Here is a 17168-nt window from a genome sequence, read left to right on the forward strand (position 1 = left end):
GTTTACAGTTGCACCTACCCGACGTCCAACTTTGAGCCCGTCGACTGCTTCTGCGGCTTTGTCTGTACAAACGGCTATGTTCGATGCGGAACGAACTGCATCAACCCGGCGACCCAAGTTTGCAGTTCGGGTGCGCCCGCTCCCAAAACCCGTAGGTCGCTGCGAGCCTGCTCGCCGGGATCGAAGATTTGTCCCATCGGCCGGATCGGTTGGGAATGTATCGACACTCAAAACAGTCTGGAATCTTGCGGTGGATGCCCCAACGCTGGTGGCCAGGATTGCTCCGTCCTACCGGGTGCGGACCAGGTCGCCTGCGTCGAGGGGGCCTGCAGGATCTCGAGCTGCATCAGAGGGCAATCGTTGGCTCTGGATGGCACATGTGTCCGCGATTAGTCGGGAGGCAGACACCGCCAGGACACTCTACGCGATATACAGATCTGCCAATCCCCACGGACATTTTGATATAGACTCTGCACGTTTTCATACTTCAACACATTTCAACATCTCGATATTTGGTCCCTTGTCGTCCGTCACGCTCTTTGAATAAAAAACTATCTCTTGTCATCCGTTGCGCTCTTTATGTCATGATTCCGTCTCTGTATGGTATGATCTGATTAATACTATTGAAAGGCACGTCAGATCGACATTCTCTGGCTGAGGTGTCACTGCGAAAATAGAGTATAGCGTAGTAATCAAATTTGATGTGAGCGAGTAGCGATGCTCACGGACAGCTTGTCGTCGAAAGAGTCGATAGTGCTTATAGTGAAATCGGTGATAACGAGCTCGTACGCGAGTGGGCCCTTGAAGGCAGCCGGCAAGCTGCAACTTGTTCCCATGAAAAGGTCAAGAACCAAAACACTGAGGGCGAAGCTAAGCGCAAATGCGAGCAAGTCTATCAGTTCAAAAAGATATTCCTGAGGCGATGTAGCTGGGAGGAGGAGCGAGCTGGAAGTCTTGTTTTTAGTCTAAGCTAGGACATTGCCGTCGGTCGTCCACCATTCTGGCACATACAAACACACGCATAAAGTACACTTATGCTTGTCAATCAGCCGTGTTGTTAAATGTCTCGCCGCTCGATCTCGCGATTGCTTAGGACGCGCAGGTGCCATGTGTGGACCTCTCAAGCTGACCTCGACCAGGAGGGCTTTACGCCCAGGCTGGAAATCAGGCCTGCATCTGCGTACCTTCGGCCAACTGGATGCGCATCTCTTTCGAAGCGCAGGGGAAGTGATACCGTATGGCCGCCTCCGGCGTCCGGTCCGGTCGATCGCATCCCTCCTAATGAACAGCCCCTGGCGGCAAGGGCTCCGCAATGGCGGCGCACTTGAAGAATTTGTGTGAACCGGTGTCTTTAATCCTCTACGCCAGGTTGCAAGGCAAACGGACCAGCTGATCCATCCCAAGCGCTCTGTTACAGGGCTGCGCAGGCACCTGATCTCACGCAGTCAGATATCCGCTTCCCGCACAACCGTAATACATTGTCGAAACCCCAGATACCTCGCCAACCGAAATGACATAAAACGGGGGGACGATTGTGGGGTTGTCGGTCTTGAACGTAGGTGCCCCACGATGCTCGATCATCTATCAGCTCAAACCACACGCATACGACCATGGCGCTACAGGATACCAAGCAAGATCTCACCCTTGCCGATATCGACCACGTCGAAGGCAAAGACCTGGGCACGGTCGAACACGACGAGTTTGTCGGTCAATTCGCCGAACAAGAAGCGCACGAAGAGACGCCTTGGCAAGCGCTCAAGAGTCACCCTTGGTCCTCGGTCTGGGTCGTTTACGGGATCGGTATCATCATCGCCTGCTCGTTCGACAACAATGCCGGTGGAAATGTCATCTCCATCCCAAGGTTCCGTCAAGACTATGGGTCGCCCTTTGATGGCAATTATGTGCTTCCCGCGCAGTGGCAATCGGCTTATTCGGGTGGACCCGCTGCGTCCTCCGTATTTGGAACGTTTGGAGGCAGCTGTGAGTTTCACATACCACGCGTACCAGCGCCTCTTCTTGCCATCCACAGCTGATGGAGGTCTCATCGTATCAATTACCGCAGACATCAGCGACAAGATCGGGAGGAAATGGACCATGGCCATCTGTTACGTGCTCTTGTTCGCTGGAATCACGGTCGAGGTCATCTCCCACAACCAATCCAACCCGAACGCCGTGTTCTTCGCCGGGAAACTGATCAATGGGTTCGCCATCGGAGGTTTGCTAGCCACAGCGCTGACCTATATCGGGGAGGTCAGTCTCCAGAGAGCTTCTGCTTTAGATGGTGGGGATTCCTGGCTGATCGCTTCGCATCGTGACATCTTGGCAGATCGCGCCCTTGGCTCTCCGAGGCATCTTGCTTGCCCTTTCTGCCATCGCGTTCACAGTCGGTGGGATCATCATCACCTTGATCATCAACTCGTTCGGGACCCTAGACAGTGAGTGGGCGTACAAGTCGTGTTTCGTAGCACAGTACGGGGTCACAGGGATCGTCGCTGCCTGTGAGTCGCGATCGCTATTTCGATGCAACACACGATCATCCAGAACGCTGATTCTCGCTCGTCCCCCTTGTCGCGCAGTCTGGATCTTCATGCCCGAATCCCCTACTTGGCTCTTGTCCCGAGGTCGGGACCAGCACGCTGCTCAAGCGTTGAAGCGCATGGGACATAGTCAGGTTCAAGGAGAAAAGGCTATCGCCACCATCAAGCTCACCTTGGAACGAGCTCGTGCCGAGACCGCGGGCGTGACGTACCTCGATTGGTGAGTTTAAGAACGACATCTCCTTCCCACGTATCTGTGGAAGCTGACAACCGATCTCGTCCTCACTCTAGCTTCAAGAAATCGAACTTGCGCCGAACCATCATCGCTTCGATGCCGCTCTCGATCCAGGCATTCTGCGGAGTCTTTTGGGTTGCCGGATTCAGCACTTACTATATGCAGCTCGCTGGGTACTCCACGGCCATGTCGTTCAAGTTGGGCATCGTTCAACAGGTCATCAGCATGGTTGGGAACCTTTGCGCCGTGAGTAGAGCGTCCTGCTCTTGCGCCTCGTATCAGCCCTGTCCAGCGCTCGACTATTCGTATACTAAGGCGCCTTCGCGCTTCGCTCTGCCATAAACAGTGTGTCCTGATCGAACGAGTCGGACGTCGAGCTCTCACCCTCTGGGGCATCGTCGCCCTTACCATTCTGCTCATGGTCACTGGAGGTCTAGCATGCGTCGGTACCCCGTCTGCCAACAAGGGTACGGTCGCCTTGATCCTCTTCTACTGTTGGCTCTACAACGTCACCATTGGCGCAACGGCCTACGTGGCTCTGGCCGAGATCGGGACTTCGAGGCTGAGAGCCAAGACGGCTTCGATCGCGATCGGTGTCCAAGGGTGTTTCTCCGTGAGTCCACCATCGCATCGTTTGCCTTCTCCTCCTTGTGCAGTGTTTGGCTGACATTGCGCTTCACACATCTTCTCTCGCAAAACCATTTGCAGTGCATGTGGAACTTTGTCTTGCCCTACCTGTTCAACCCGGATCAAGCCAACCTGGGAGCCAAGACGGCGTTCATCTTTGGCGGGTTCTCCATCTTCTGCTGCGTCTATCTCTATTTCTATCACCCCGAGACCAAAGGCCGCAGTTACCAAGAGCTGGACGAGCTCTTTGCAAAGGGCGTTCCGGCGAGGCAGTTTGCCAGCTACGTTACTGACGCTCAGACCGAGGCGATCCAGGTCAAGCAGCGGGTGCAGGATGGGGAGTTATCTTTGTGAGGGAGCCGGACGAGGTGGTCTCGTTTGTCGTTCCAGTGTTATTGGGAATAGGTCGCCCGCAACTGTCGGTTTACTACTCTTTTGTATCATCGGATATTGCCAAGGAAGTTCGGAGTATATCGATGGATGACTACATGAGCACCACACTCATGATACCGATGACGACGGCGCAGTGCAAGAATGCTTCGACGCCATGCTCATGTCATAGGCGCATCCCTGCATGGCGTCTCTAGATCCGCCAAGAACGCCTCGGCCCAAGCGATATCAAAAGGTACGAGCGATTGATCGACGATGGCTGGCTGAGTGGGACTGATCGATTCCGGCTGATTCCCGACCCCCGGAGGGTAGACAAAGGTATAGCGATGATCGGAGGGCGAGTTCATGGTCCCCGTAAGACCGAACCCCAACACTAACAGAGGCATTTGTGGAAACGTCAATAAGAAACGGTGCAGTGGCGCGGCGCATTCGAGGACTCACGATCCTGTGATAGCCAACCGTCTGGCGTCGCATGGTGTCCCTTTGCAGGATTGCTATTCGCTAGACGGGAGGTCTCGGTCGCAGACGCAGACAAATCGGCCAATTCTATACCATCCGCCCTTTGTGAAACAACCTGACGGATATATCGCACCCCAGACCAGGTAGTCTCGAGGTTTGCTAGGATTACGACTATACGTTGGTAGTTTGCACTGGCCGTAGAGGCGACGCGAGCTCGACTTGGGGCAGGATTCTGGCCGTTCTGCTGTTGACGAAGGGTTTGTGCAACTGTAACAAAGCGTTGATCAGGCTCCGAAATCCGTTCACACACAATCAGGCGTACTTACGAAAGACGCGGGAAGCGATGTATAGAGGATAGTTGATCCAGGGTTGAGAGATGGATTTGGGGTCGATCTAGAAAGATCACGTCAGTCGAGATCTTATGACATTAGAATGAATTCTCACTTACTAGCTCGGCAAACGACACAATGTCCAGGATGCTTTTTGCAGAGCTGATAGAGATTTCCCTGCCATCCAGATCCACGAGATCAGGTCCTGGTGTATGACGCTCCAGCAGTAGCGTGGTAGGATCATGGACGAGTATGATCAACCTGTGGATGGCATCCTGTCAGTCGCAACGACTCAGGTGGATGCAGAATCGCACTCACGCATGGAACCAAAGCTGCGGGACAACGACATCGTAAATCAGTTGGATTCTGCATTCTCGATGACCATGTTCGGCCTCACGTGGATTAGGACAAAGGCCCCTCCCTGTAATAGTGGGACGTAAGACCTGAACGTCGCCGTCTGAAAGCGTAGCTCGTCCGGTAACGCAGCATCGAAGCCGTTCAGCGCCAATTGTAGAGCGTTCAACTGCTCGCTTTGATATGCCGGTGATTCTTGAGCCAGCATGATTTGTGTTGTCGTTCCTGCTACGGCGAGGATGTTTGCGAGGTAGGGAAAAGGGTCTGGTAACATCTGTCCGTTTGCTATTGATAACGTTGGAAATGTATAGACGGGAGAGATTCGATGTTGGTACATCCCATTTCGTCCAGCTGCACGATCAGAACGTCTGGTCAGTCGCGAGATCGCCACCGACCGAGCGATTTGCACTCACTGCCGATGGTCATGATGGCGTCCATCATGCAGAGTGCGAGATGTAGCCTGAGCGACCGGTCGACCGGTCCGGACCCGTCTCTTATGGAGTCTTGACCTGCGTCCCACTGTCTGTCGAGACCTGAAAGGTTTCGGGTCTTCCCGTCTCAGATTCGATGCCGATGCTAGCAAGAGCTGTTGAGCATAGCCTCACCTAGATCTTGCGCCATCCGAAAAGCCATCCCAGAATACCTAGTGACGACGAAGGATTTGTAAGCCCTGACTGGGCGGTCTCGATATTTGACCCGAACTGCTCACATCCATAGCCCCTATACCATGACAACAGGGCAAGAAGAAGTCAATCAAACCGAGCTTTGGTGAAGATGATCGGATCGAAACCCAAGACTGACCCCATCTCGATCTGCGCTAAATTCGTACCAGCTGATCATGAGCAGAGCCTCGACCAGGTCCAGATTAGCGACCGCCAATTGCCTGTTCACCTGTTCCTTCGCTGTTGACGACCAGACGTCGGCAGCAGAGGCGAACGGTCCACGGTCCGCTGTCGTACTAGGCGAGTATGTAGGTGTGAATCTAGCTGCCAGTGCGCATGCGATGTTTTGTATGTAGCTGGGTTGACGGTCTAGGCCCGAGTTCTCGTCGAGCGATTGGCATAGAGGGAAAAAGTAGAGGAAGCCTGAGCGAAATATGGGGCAGAGGTGATCGATGGCAGTAGGATGCTAATGGCGAGAGGTTTACCAAAAGAGTATCCGTCGACGAGGTTAGAATCGTCGTATATGTATACATCGTCTGGTCATACATAGTCCACTCACCGGCCGTTCCCCATCTTCAGACATGATCGCTATAGACGACGCCGTAGTCATCCGCAAACTCGACCTCGATCTCCTACTTGGCGAGGACGGTGCCGAAACGTCCGCGGTGACTCGTTTATAACCGGGTGCGATGGCTGTAGCACCGCTACAAGAGATTTGTCGATCAGACAATTTGTTGGTGAGAAACGTCATCCGAGGTCGAGTAGATATTGCTTACAAGTAGCTGTCACCCGTCCAATCGCGAAACAAAGAGCAATCCAAGTATAACTTACTGTCATCAAGTAGTTCTGCATGGAGAATGTATCTGAGTAAAGCTCACCGGAAGTAGGGTACACGTAACCGAGTCGACCCGCCAGAGTCACGATCGGTCCCTGCAGTAGCAGACTCCTGCACACTTCGCGAATACCTGCCCCTTTCCATATGGTCCGTCTTGGAGTACTCGGAAGGTCCAGCTTGATGAGTTGAGGGCGTAGTAGTATCGTGCATCTCCCCGAAGAGAGACCAATCGTAATCACACCCTTGTACTCGTTCATGTTGTTGTTGTTGTTGTTGCTGTAACTGTAATCCCGTGTCCAGCTCGCTCGCACCGCGAGACCTCACGAAGTCTGGGGCGGGCCCTGATATCTCTATCTGTAGTTGCTGTGTCTCGACATCCTCTGTGCGAGCCTTTTTCGTAGGAGGAAGTGTCGCCGCGGATCTCAACGTCTGAAACCTGTTGCTCGACGATGATGCTGTCTGCTCGGCTGAGAGTGATGTGCCATCTCCCGACTCGCTATGGTGCCGCTGGGTCGTTCTTGTACTTGATGTATCTTCCTCATCTACCGTCCGAGCGCTCTCCATAGCGATAGCACTCCGTTTCCTCCTCTTCGCATGCCCCTGTGGATACTGGCAAGTCTCCCCAGCTCCAGACTTGGTACACGCCGAACAGACCGGTCGGTCGCCTGAGCATTTGATCTTTCTTGATCGACAGTGGTTGCACGCCAAGGAGGTTCGGGCGGACTTGGAGTCTTGTAAGTCTACGGTGAATTGAGCAAGCTGGGCCTGAAGAGCGGTGGGGAACATGGAGAGGTCGAGAGTCGTGGAGGTGGCAGAAGAGGGACCGGTGTTGGCAAGAGGAGGATCGGCAGATGCGTGAAGGACGACGGGCGAGACATTATCAATCCTCTGTCCTCGCAGCTCCGTCGATGATGACCCGTCGGTATCGCTAAGTGCGCTCATGGTATCTGTGGTCCTTTGAATCAAGGGCTGGGCCCTTTGGCGAGTAGCGACTTGTGGATCGTCACCACGTCACCACATCCATCATCATTTAGCGATCTGATCTGATCAAGTCAACCCCTAACTTATCCGCGCGGGACTTGACCCCGGTCACGTTCGGGACATCCTGGATTGATCAAGTTCGCCAGAAATTAGGCATCTCCCAACGACCGGTGAGTTATGGAATACAGCTCTGCGCCAACAGAACGGCCATTGATAATCGCAATAGCCCGCTACCCTTCTGATTGTCATGACTTTGAAATTGTACGTGGAGAATATTTATCACTGCCGCTCCTTTCCTCTCATTCCTTGTGTTGCATATACATCTTTTCAGCATCAGAAGACGGTTCAGTCTGTACTTCACCATTCTCTGCTGATCCGTATACCGTCTCGCCGTGATGACGATGACGAAGAGCCTGCTCAACCATAACACCGCAGAGCCGCCTTTTGTAGTCAGTTTTCACACGCCTCGTTGCGCTTGCTCGGCCCATTCCGCTCAACTCGACTTACCGGCGGGAGATGTAACAAAACCTTGTCGCCGTTGAACAGTAGGTCGACGTCTTCCAGTTCGAGATGTTTGGTCTCCGGGTAGAGGAAATAGATCATCGGTACGAAGCAAGCGTTGAAGACGCAGAAGTATATGTAAGTCCTGTATCCGATGTTCTTTATCGACACGGGCGTGATCTCGACGACGAGGAATGTGAACTACAAAGAGATGATGCTGGATGGTCAGTTTCGATAAGAGAGAGACACCGCTGGCAGATGACCTTACAATCCAGTTGGACGCAGAAGCCAGAGCAGCGGCCGGCGCTCTGATCGGTAGCGGCGCATATTCCGATGGCAAAAGCCAGGGGATAGCTAAGAGTCCGATGGCGAAGAAGAAGCTAGATCCTCCTCACTTCAGCACGATGATACATCTCGTTGTAAGCGCCTTTAGTCGCCCCTCGACTCACTTGAAGAGGAACAACATGGTAGCCGCGACGATCCCAGTCGCCTTGTACGTGACCGAGGTCGTCCCCGCGAGTACTGCCATGCAACAGCATTGACCCACCGCCGCAAAAATCATGAGTTTGCGCTGTGCAATACAGGGAAAGATCAAGTCCAAGTCAGATCAGCTCGGGCTAGCTCTCTGTGATTGCCCCGGTTGCAGAACTTACTCGGCCGAACCGGTCGATCAACCAGATAGGAATCAAAGACGACAAGAAGTAGGCAACACCGTTAAAGCCCGAGAGTAGCAAGGATATGTCCCGAGACAATCCGACGGATTGCTCAAAGATGACAGGTGCATCTGTATATTCCCGTGAAACACTGTGAGATATACGACCGATGTTGAAAACAGCGGATCATTGCTTACAGTATGTGATGCTAGAATTTCAGCCGGCATCGGCTGATGTTAGCTAATGCTGACTGTTTGAATGGAGGAGGGAGCCATCATACTTACAGGTTGATACCCTGTGTCAAGCCATTCGTCATGCGTCAGTCACCGGCATTCCATCTCGAGGAAAGCCTGTCGTCACTCACACAGAGCTGCTGCATGAACTGAGACCCCACACCGAGCATGACACGATGAAAGTAACGGTCTTTACCATTGGTAAAGCACGCGCGGATGTTGGAAATCTTTTCTCCCTTCTTATTCTCCAACGTCGCAGCTTCCTCTTCAACGAGGGTCTCTTTGATCTTGGTAAAGTTGCTCTCCAAGATCTCGCTACGACCTTCTGGAGGTAGTATCGATAGCTGATCCAGTACCGCACGCGCTTCTTCTTCTTTGCCGTGTTTTAATAGCCAACGAGGTGATTCCGGGCAGAACAGGATGAGGGCAACGGTGAAGATGGCAAAGACTACTTGAAGTGCCAGAGGCAACTTCCACTGAGCTGGGTTGTTGACAAAGCTCATACCGTAGTCGATCCAGTAAGCGGACATCTGGACGAAGCGCGCCATCAGCAAACGATACAGGGCGACTCAGATCAAGATGTATCTCACTCACCACACCGAAAATGTTGATGGCAAGCTCGATCCCGAGCGCTCGACCTCGGTTCTTGGGGAGTGTGCACTCGGAATGCCAAACGGGTACGGTACTTGTGTTCATCCCATTGCCCAATCCCGTAACGATACGTCCGACGATCATCTGAGGGATCCCGGTCGATGTGAATTGGAGTATCGCGCCGATGCTCAAGATGGTGCAACCGAGCATGATGGTCCGCCTCCTTCCAAATCGTTCACCGAAAAAAAAGGTAAACAAAGAACCGAACAAGCATCCTATCTCGTAGATGGCCACTACGGTCCCTTGCAGACTGGCGGACCCATTACCTTCGGGCGTCGTGTCTGATAACGAACCTATCAGCCCACGCTTCCCACTTGCGCGCCTCCGCGCCCTATGCAGGCGAACCTACCAATCTCTGGAAATTGCGAGGTGAAAGCTGTTCCGGTTAACAGACCAGACATGACCTGGTCGCGATCGTGATAATCTACTCAGTACATGCCTTCAATCGATATCGGTTCAGAAAAACTCACCCCTTGGTCATACCCGAACAAACTGTTTTTGGGCGAAAGAGAAGCGCATACATGGTCCGATGTTAGCGCGCGTCCTTGCCGCCGAGATTGACCTGGTCAAGGTCGTGTCAATCAGAATTGATACTTGCAGGAAAGCAGAACCACAGCTGTCAAAGGCGGAAAGTAGCGATCCTCAGTACGACGTCAAGGATGCGAGCGTCATCGCATGAATCGCTCACCATGCAGTGATGGCCCAGTTGGCGGCTCGGCCCCGAAGTATCTTTTGCAGGTGCATCATAAGGGTGAATATCGTTTCTCTCGTAAGTCGTCATTCTCCCCGCCTGACTGAGAGGAGATGGGTGCCCCATGGGAGGATCAAGGCATATATAGTCGAATCTGCCCGATACAGTACCAGCATCAGCGTTAGGCGATTTCACCCCATTTGACGAATTCTCGATGAGCCCCAGCTGCACGGAACCAATGTTTCTCCAGCATCCTGGAGCTAACGATCTAGGAACGACCCGAGGTTCGTGCGGCCCGCGGAATTTCTAGGCGCGTGCCATTTTTCTTAGATACGTGCCATTTGGTGTGGGGTAAGGGTGGAAATAGCGTCGCTGTAGTTTGCCCGAAGGTTTCCGCCGGAAAGTTTATCAAGAAATATTATGACGCGTAAATAAATCGTATTCGAGCTCGAGAATTAATACAAGTATTATATGAAACGTAAAGTCGAGAGTAAATAATCAGAAGAAAAAAATATATCTTAGGCGTTCCTGCTGCCCCTCGGCTTCGCCTTACTCATCCCGTCAATCGCCGCCGTCAAAATTCTCACGACTTCCTCCGAGGGGTCGGCGCCGTGTTCTTGTACGACCCCATCGATCGCCGGCAACTGGAAGTCGTGGCAACAAGCGTCGCGGAGAACTTCGAAGGCTTCCTTTGCGGCGGAGAGCTTCTCGTGCTTGAGCTCGTAATGTCCGAGGTAAAATCCCCGGATATATTTGGCGACGCGCAAGATCGCAGACTGCGAGTCGTCCTTGAGGTCGAAGTCCCAGTCGTCTTTCGCATCGCCACCGGGGTCGGTGCAGGTGTCGCCGAGAGACTTGCACCTGCCGCAGGAAGAGAACGCCGAAGATTTGGCGAGGGGAATTGCCGCGCGGCAAAGGACGAGGTCGCCGTAACTGCAAGTGAAGGCGAGGGGATCCTTCCACTTAGATTCGGCGTCGGCGGAAATCTTGAGCTCGAATTGTCGGAAACCGTCTCGAGCGCGAAAGTCCCGGTGCCCCTTGCCGACGTCGGCGTACTTCGTATCGCAATGAGTACAGGCGACTCGCCAGCCGCCGCGATACTTGGCCTGAAGAAACGCGAGATAAGTCTTCCGCCGGAAAGAAAAACGAGAGAACATGAAGAAAGATAAAAAGAACTCACCAGCCATCCGTTGATCGCCGCCTCGTCTATCCCCGTTCGACCCGGCTCGCAGAGTTCTAGGAAATCCTCCGGCGGGTCTTCAGGCAGGAACGGTCGGGCCTCCTCTTTGATGAGCATCTTCTGGACTGAACGAGAGATAAAAATGTAAGGGAAAAGATAAGAAAGAAATATTGCTGCGGAGAATAACTTACGCTCGAGATCCAAATTAATCTCGGCTAACTTCTTCCCGGTTGGGGGAATCAAATACGCCCTGGTCGAACAACGAATCGCCTTCCAATCTTTCCCGATTTTCGGCGTCGGAAAATCTTTGCGTTTACTCGCCGGCGTTTTCGTCCACCGCTTTTGATCCTCCGCCATATCCGCCCACCAATGCGCCAGCGTAGCCTTCCGGGGGTTGAAGATGTAGAGGTCGGTGTTCCCGAACTCTCGCGCGCACTCGATAATATTCTTGACCTCAAAATCGGCCGGGGGGATGTCGGAGTGAGAGTCGGGAAGTTGGCTAACGCAGGAATATAGCGAGAGAAATTCAGCGCCGGAAACTTTCTCAGATATCTTCCCGCGTTCATCAAACTTACTATACGACGTGGTCGTCGGCGGCCCTCTTCTGGGGAGCTCCAGCTCCAACGGTACCAGGACTACGTGGGAATAATTCTAGATAAATACCACGTCGGAGCAAAAAAAAGAAGACGTTGTACTTACATTCGAGGCATGTTGTTGTTGTTGTTGTTGTTGCTGTTGTTGTTGACGGCGGAGGTCTTCTGGAGAAGGTACTAGTACGGAGTGTTTATTTCGCTAAGTTTGAAAGAAGAGAGTAGAGAGTAAGTTCGAGAGGGGGGGGGGGAATCGAGAATCGTCGAGATATATATGCTTCTCGAGAAGCAATTCGGGCGAGTCTTGACGTCGTATTCAGACTGACGTGAGCCTTCTCGAGAACCGATTCGGGCGAGTCTTGACGTCGTAAAGAAGACTGACGTCAGCCTTCTTTTGTTCTTCTACCGAGTTAGTACTCGTCTTCTTTGTTCCTGCGTCAGATATCGGACCCGATATCCTACTATTACCACTTCGAGCTGTTTGTCGCGCGCGATATGCGACAGAGAACAAAAGAAAAAAAGTCCTTTAACATGAAACGTTCCTGCGCGTCGATCATCAAAGAACATGAACGTCGTCAGCTGACGGCGGTCTTTGTCGGTGTTAGAGGTATACTAGCACTTACTGTAAACGACAATAACACTGCTACTACAGGAACAGACGTAGATCGTCAGTACAATAGAAAGAAGCGATAAAACGCGCGACATGTTTCACCGCGCGCGTAAGCGACGTAATGTTTCAAAAGGTCCTTTGAGCCTATTGTCTTGAATAGGGGTAATAGCCGTTTTGGGAAGACGGCGCGATACATGAGGAAGTAACTGTGACCTGGGAATATTCCGGGCGATATACTCCGGGGGAAGAATGGGAGTAGCCACCTGGCGGAGGTCTCGCCCAAGATTGAGGAGGCGGCAGTTGTGTAGACGAGGAAGAGGCCTGCGCCGTAGGGTAGTAAGCTGGGAAGGATTGCGCTGGAAAGTCGTGAGGAAAACTTGGCGCCGGAAAATTTCCTGGGAAATTCTGCGAGAGGAATTCTCGAGGAAAAGTTGGCGCAGCTGAAGAAAATGGGGAGAGTTGAGACGGCATAATATTCTGGGTGCCAGTCAAAGGGGCAACTCTCCCGGTAGATGCTGCCAACTCTGCCGCCCTGGTACGTTGTGCGGCGAGAATTGCCGCCGCTTGGGCCTTCTTGTAGTCAGGGCACGTCTTGACGTTATGGTCGGTACCCTTGCAAAACCCGCAAGAACCCTTCTTTTGCTTAGATTTTTTCTCCGCCGCGTCCATTCGCCGGTTGACTGTTTCATTTCCTGTCTCCAGGCGATTTGTCGACGTCATATTTCCCACAATATCTTCCACCGGACCAATACCATTGAGTATCTCCCCGAGCTTTCGTTTTTTCGCCTTGTCTTTCTTCTCTTGTGCTTTTACGAACGCAGGGCGATGCAGTGGCTCCTGTATAATCGCAGCGTCGGGAGACATCTCTCGAATATTGGCGGCGGAGCGCTCACTCAAGTACTCGTTCTGGGGAACCGCGCCCCGGTTCGGCTGAGGAACGGAAGCCCGTACTTCATCTCCCTCCGGGTAATACATGAAGAAAGATCCCTCCGAAGAATATCTTTCAACATATTCCTCCGCCACCTCGTCCGCCTTTGCCTGCAGGCTGTTTTGCTGATGCAAATGCCAGAAGGCATGAATCTCGGCGGGGTTAAGAAGTGGGTGGGGGTTATCCGCCGCGAGAATTCTGGCGAAATCGTGCTGGCAGAGCAGTCCCATATTGCACTTCATCGACCCTGAACAAGGGTTCAATGGCGCCTGATTTTCTGCGGCGGCTTGATACAAACGATAGGCTCCCCTGAACATAATTCGCTGAGCCCGTTTCGCCACAACCGATTGAAGCTGAGTTTTGACGAACAAGAATATATTTTAGTTTTCTCCGGCGGAAAATTCACTCAGAAACTCACCGTCGCCATGCACATCGGGTGTTCTTTGATGCGGTCTACAGCATCAGTCGCATGCTCCTTGAAGATCGACCGGTGAGTGGTACGCATGTGCAAGATACATGCGTGTACGGCGGAGAAAAGATCCGAAGTTGCCCCCTGGATAGAGTTCTTGATGGCTCTGTGCAGAGATTCTCCTCGCGACGTAGTAAATTCCCCGAAATTTAGCACCTCCGTAAGTCGGTGCGCAAGGAAAAATTCCCCCTCTGCGTCATGCAGGTTGGTAACGTATAGCCAAGCGGCGGAAGTTTTCTCGTCGTTTAAGAACGCTTCATTGAAGTGTTCGCGAAGCTCCTCATAGGTGTCTGCGTTCTTCTGGCAACGCAGTGTAAAAGCGGCCGACTTTACCCGCAGGAAATCCTTCTGCGGCAGAAGTGGTCTGAAATTTTTATTCAGATTTTCTCCGATGTGCCAGACACACAGCTGCTGACGCCACTGTGGGTATACGATATTGAGAGCGTTCCTTAGGGCATCGCATTGGTCGGTAATAACGACTCCCGTCGGCAAATTTCCCATCAAATCTCCCAGCGATTGCAATCCCCAGATATATTCCGCCGTCGTTTCGCCGTCTAAGAAAGCTAGGCCGACAGTGAAGGTTTTGTTCGTCGGAGACATGCTGACGATATGCATCAGCGGCATTTGATATTTGTTGCTGGAGTAGGTCGCGTCGATAATAAAAACGTAGCCGTAAAGTTTCGCGAGAACAATAGCCATGGGAGAAGTAAAAAACAATGATTGCAATTCGCCCATCAAGTTTGAACGATAGCGGTGGGGGATTCCTTTCTTCTTTAGTTCCCGAATAATAGCGTCGGCAGGAGTGCGTCCTTGAAGGGCGACCGATTTAATTTGGTGTTTCAAGTTATAAATTTCCCGAGGTGACACATAAGTCTCCCTTCCCTCGGCGAAAGCTTTCTGTTGAAGTTCTTCGACGATTGCTGGCGCCGGAACATTATTGTTGATCGATACCACAGCGGCATCTTTCTCCGCTTGAGTCAATCGGCGATGGTGAGGGAAAGCGTACGCCGACCCGACTAGAGGGTGGTTATGCTCCAGATCACCACGAGGGGAAACTTTCCAGAGATTTTTCGTTCTTTTAGTCCTGGCGACGTACAGCTTCCAAGTGCAACCTGTCTTTTTAGTGGTCGCGCCGGAATTTTTCCTTATCCTTCCTGCCGCCGGGATATATGGTTGGTCATCCCTATGTTCCCCACTTTGCACACACAGAACATAGAAGCAGTTTGTTTTGACACCTTCCCGCCGGACGGCAAATCCATTTGTTCTAGCGGCGTCTTGTAAGCGAGAAAAGACTACGGCGGAATCTTCCTCTCCTGGATGGTCGAAGAGACTTTGGAAGACGCTGACAAGAGGGGTCGCCTGACGAGGGCCTTGTTCCGCCGCGGGAAGTATCTCGAAATCTTCAGAGGGAGTATCACTTGAGCTAATAGATGACATAGTGGAATTGGGTGTGTTGTCGGTCATGTAGTGAATAGCATGAATAGGATGTTTGGCGGGGGCAGCGCGACTTAGAGATATTTACTGGGAAACAACACGCGTGAGAAAACTAGAAATGTTTGCTCCGCCGGAGCAAGTATTACGCAATAATTATTTCCACCCTCTACCCCGCAATGGCACGTATCTAAGAAAAATGGCACGCGCCTAACAATTCCGTGCGGCCCGACCATTCGACTCCAGGACGTCAGTCAAGTTTCCCTACAAGCGTTGCCTCGTTCGAGCCTCCATATAGAGAGGCTTTTCGAGATCATGAACGCCGTAGCACGATGACGCGCGATGGAAGCTAGGTCACTACATAGACCTCTTTTCTGGACAGCAACATCATGACTCCCATCGCAACCGCAGACAACACTCGACTCGAACAAGGTTCCACCACGGTCGATCCTGGTATCGCTCCGATCGATCCTCAAGCCACATCAGGTTAGCTGTTATGTGTAGACCGATTAGGTGTCTCTAGCTGATGCGAGATCTGGCGATCTCTTCCAGCTACCCCTATTCGCAAAGCATACGATCTCTTTTCCCTAGCGAACCAAGGTGTCATCGTCACGGGGGGTGCTCGAGGCTTAGGACTATGCATAGCGACCTCTCTCCTTGAAGCCCACGCCTCTCATGTCTACTGCTTGGACATCCTCGACGCCCCGCTCGAAGCCGAATGGCAGCAGGCCCTGCGGACCGCTAAAGAGATGGGAGGGAGCATTTCCTACCGACAACTGGATATCACCGACCAGGCCGCTGTTCAAAGGGTCATTGGGGAGATCTATGACGGGTGCCAGGTCGAGATCACCGGGTTCTTTGGGGCGGCTGGGATACAACAGATGATCCCCGCACTGGAGTACCCGGTGGACCAGTTCCGAAAGATGATGGACGTCAACGTGACGGGTGAGTTGCCGGTTTCTTGCGCAACATCAATTACACAGGCTGAGACGTTGACTCTGGTGCTGTGAATGTCCAGGTACGTTCTTGACCATCCAAGCGGTGGCCCAACAGATGAAACGACGTGGGATCGCTGGGAGCATCGTCATGACCGCCAGCATGTCAGGGTCTATCGCGAACAAGGGTGAGCCTGGCGTTCAGATCTGTGCCGTCCTCAGCTCGATAGATGTGCTGATACCAGATTGCCTGCCTGCACCGCGAAATGTCAAAGGCTTGACATGTCTGGCTTACAACACGTCCAAATCGGCCTTGTTACAGATGTGCCGGAGCGCTGCTGCCGAATGGGGCCAGTACGGCATCCGAGTGAACGTGAGTCCAGGATCCTGTACTGTAACACGAAAATCGCTAAGAACTCTCCATTGATACAACTTGTCTCAACTTCATCGGGCCCCCGATTGTAGACCTTGTCCCCCGGCTACATCCGTACGGCCATGACAGACGGTCTCCTCGCCACCCGTCCCGACCTAGAAGAAGAATGGTTACGAGGCTCGATGCTCGACCGTCTTTCTACCCCTGATGAATATAGGGGTCCGGTCATCTTCTTGTTGAGCAAAGCTAGTAGTTTCACCACGGGCGCAGACTTGATCGTCGATGGAGGTCATACGGCTTTCTAGATAGGGGTAGACAGCTAGACAGAGGCCTTCACGCTGTTGCCGTGGAATAGTAGTAGTGATTGGCGGATTGCAATGATCTCGGTTCGCGCTTCGATAGAAATAAAGACTTGAAATCGAATATTTATTTTCTGATCTTCCATCTCGGTCTCGCCACTGACGATCTGTGGACTCCGCCCATGTCAAGTACTACTTGCTGACTTCGAATGGGA

The 17168-nt window shown here is 52.5% G+C and overlaps 6 protein-coding genes across 6 annotated transcripts; 3 read left to right on the forward strand and 3 right to left on the reverse strand.

The window, feature by feature from the left end:
* Positions 1-393, forward strand: HD553DRAFT_272998 (uncharacterized protein; the record flags this gene model as incomplete). The annotated part of the gene is made up of 1 exon (XM_046177799.1): positions 1-393. A coding segment is annotated over one exon (393 nt), but the record flags the coding sequence as incomplete, so codon positions are not given.
* Positions 394-1610: 1217 nt separating this feature from the next.
* Positions 1611-3753, forward strand: HD553DRAFT_296844 (uncharacterized protein; the record flags this gene model as incomplete). The annotated part of the gene is made up of 7 exons (XM_046178525.1): positions 1611-1980; positions 2063-2250; positions 2327-2498; positions 2577-2757; positions 2829-3018; positions 3119-3385; positions 3481-3753. The coding sequence occupies 7 exons, from the start codon at positions 1611-1613 to the stop codon at positions 3751-3753; spliced, it is 1641 nt and encodes a 546-aa protein (XP_046035880.1).
* Positions 3754-3950: 197 nt separating this feature from the next.
* Positions 3951-7370, reverse strand: HD553DRAFT_342712 (uncharacterized protein; the record flags this gene model as incomplete). The annotated part of the gene is made up of 13 exons (XM_046182789.1): positions 3951-4162; positions 4231-4515; positions 4575-4641; positions 4697-4838; positions 4896-4909; positions 4975-5282; positions 5345-5464; positions 5537-5574; positions 5641-5651; positions 5733-6059; positions 6153-6297; positions 6370-6375; positions 6472-7370. The coding sequence occupies 13 exons, from the start codon at positions 7368-7370 to the stop codon at positions 3951-3953; spliced, it is 2574 nt and encodes an 857-aa protein (XP_046035881.1).
* Positions 7371-7579: 209 nt separating this feature from the next.
* On the reverse strand, positions 7580-10256 carry HD553DRAFT_312487 (sugar transporter). Its single transcript, XM_046180103.1, has 13 exons — positions 10136-10256; positions 10046-10063; positions 9918-9939; positions 9797-9851; positions 9391-9728; positions 8928-9326; positions 8848-8858; positions 8761-8771; positions 8564-8694; positions 8360-8481; positions 8179-8290; positions 7917-8111; positions 7580-7822 (listed from the first exon to the last, which is right to left on the reverse strand). The coding sequence occupies exons 1-13, from the start codon at positions 10192-10194 to the stop codon at positions 7709-7711; spliced, it is 1587 nt and encodes a 528-aa protein (XP_046035882.1). The 5' UTR covers positions 10195-10256; the 3' UTR covers positions 7580-7708.
* A 400-nt stretch (positions 10257-10656) lies between these two features.
* HD553DRAFT_324408 (uncharacterized protein) lies at positions 10657-13238 on the reverse strand (the record flags this gene model as incomplete). Its single annotated transcript, XM_046181488.1, has 9 exons — positions 10657-11244; positions 11319-11443; positions 11510-11817; positions 11894-11953; positions 12018-12088; positions 12291-12385; positions 12532-12554; positions 12621-12724; positions 12756-13238. The coding sequence occupies 9 exons, from the start codon at positions 13236-13238 to the stop codon at positions 10657-10659; spliced, it is 1857 nt and encodes a 618-aa protein (XP_046035883.1).
* A 2268-nt stretch (positions 13239-15506) lies between these two features.
* Positions 15507-17091, forward strand: HD553DRAFT_285226 (uncharacterized protein). The gene is made up of 5 exons (XM_046178222.1): positions 15507-15832; positions 15899-16291; positions 16365-16469; positions 16557-16654; positions 16747-17091. The coding sequence occupies exons 1-5, from the start codon at positions 15736-15738 to the stop codon at positions 16957-16959; spliced, it is 906 nt and encodes a 301-aa protein (XP_046035884.1). The 5' UTR covers positions 15507-15735; the 3' UTR covers positions 16960-17091.
* Positions 17092-17168: the final 77 nt, after the last annotated feature.

This window comes from Filobasidium floriforme (assembly GCF_021052385.1).
Source record: "Filobasidium floriforme strain CBS 6241 chromosome Unknown HD553scaffold_13, whole genome shotgun sequence".
NCBI classification, from domain to species: domain Eukaryota; kingdom Fungi; phylum Basidiomycota; class Tremellomycetes; order Filobasidiales; family Filobasidiaceae; genus Filobasidium; species Filobasidium floriforme.

Bases quoted from the DNA above. Each gene is read 5' to 3' on its own strand.
- HD553DRAFT_312487 (XM_046180103.1), bottom strand. From the start codon at position 10,194: ATGATGCACCTGCAAAAGATACTTCGGGGCCGAGCCGCCAACTGGGCC. The intron at 9,852-9,917 runs GTGAGTTTTTCT...GATCGCGACCAG, and splicing joins TGTTCGGGTATGACCAAGGG to GTCATGTCTGGTCTGTTAAC. The intron at 8,112-8,178 runs GTAAGGTCATCT...ATCTCTTTGTAG, and splicing joins CTTCTGCGTCCAACTGGATT to TTCACATTCCTCGTCGTCGA.
- HD553DRAFT_285226 (XM_046178222.1), top strand. From the start codon at position 15,736: ATGACTCCCATCGCAACCGCAGACAACACTCGACTCGAACAAGGTTCC. The intron at 15,833-15,898 runs GTTAGCTGTTAT...GATCTCTTCCAG, and splicing joins CGATCCTCAAGCCACATCAG to CTACCCCTATTCGCAAAGCA. The intron at 16,292-16,364 runs GTGAGTTGCCGG...GTGAATGTCCAG, and splicing joins GATGGACGTCAACGTGACGG to GTACGTTCTTGACCATCCAA.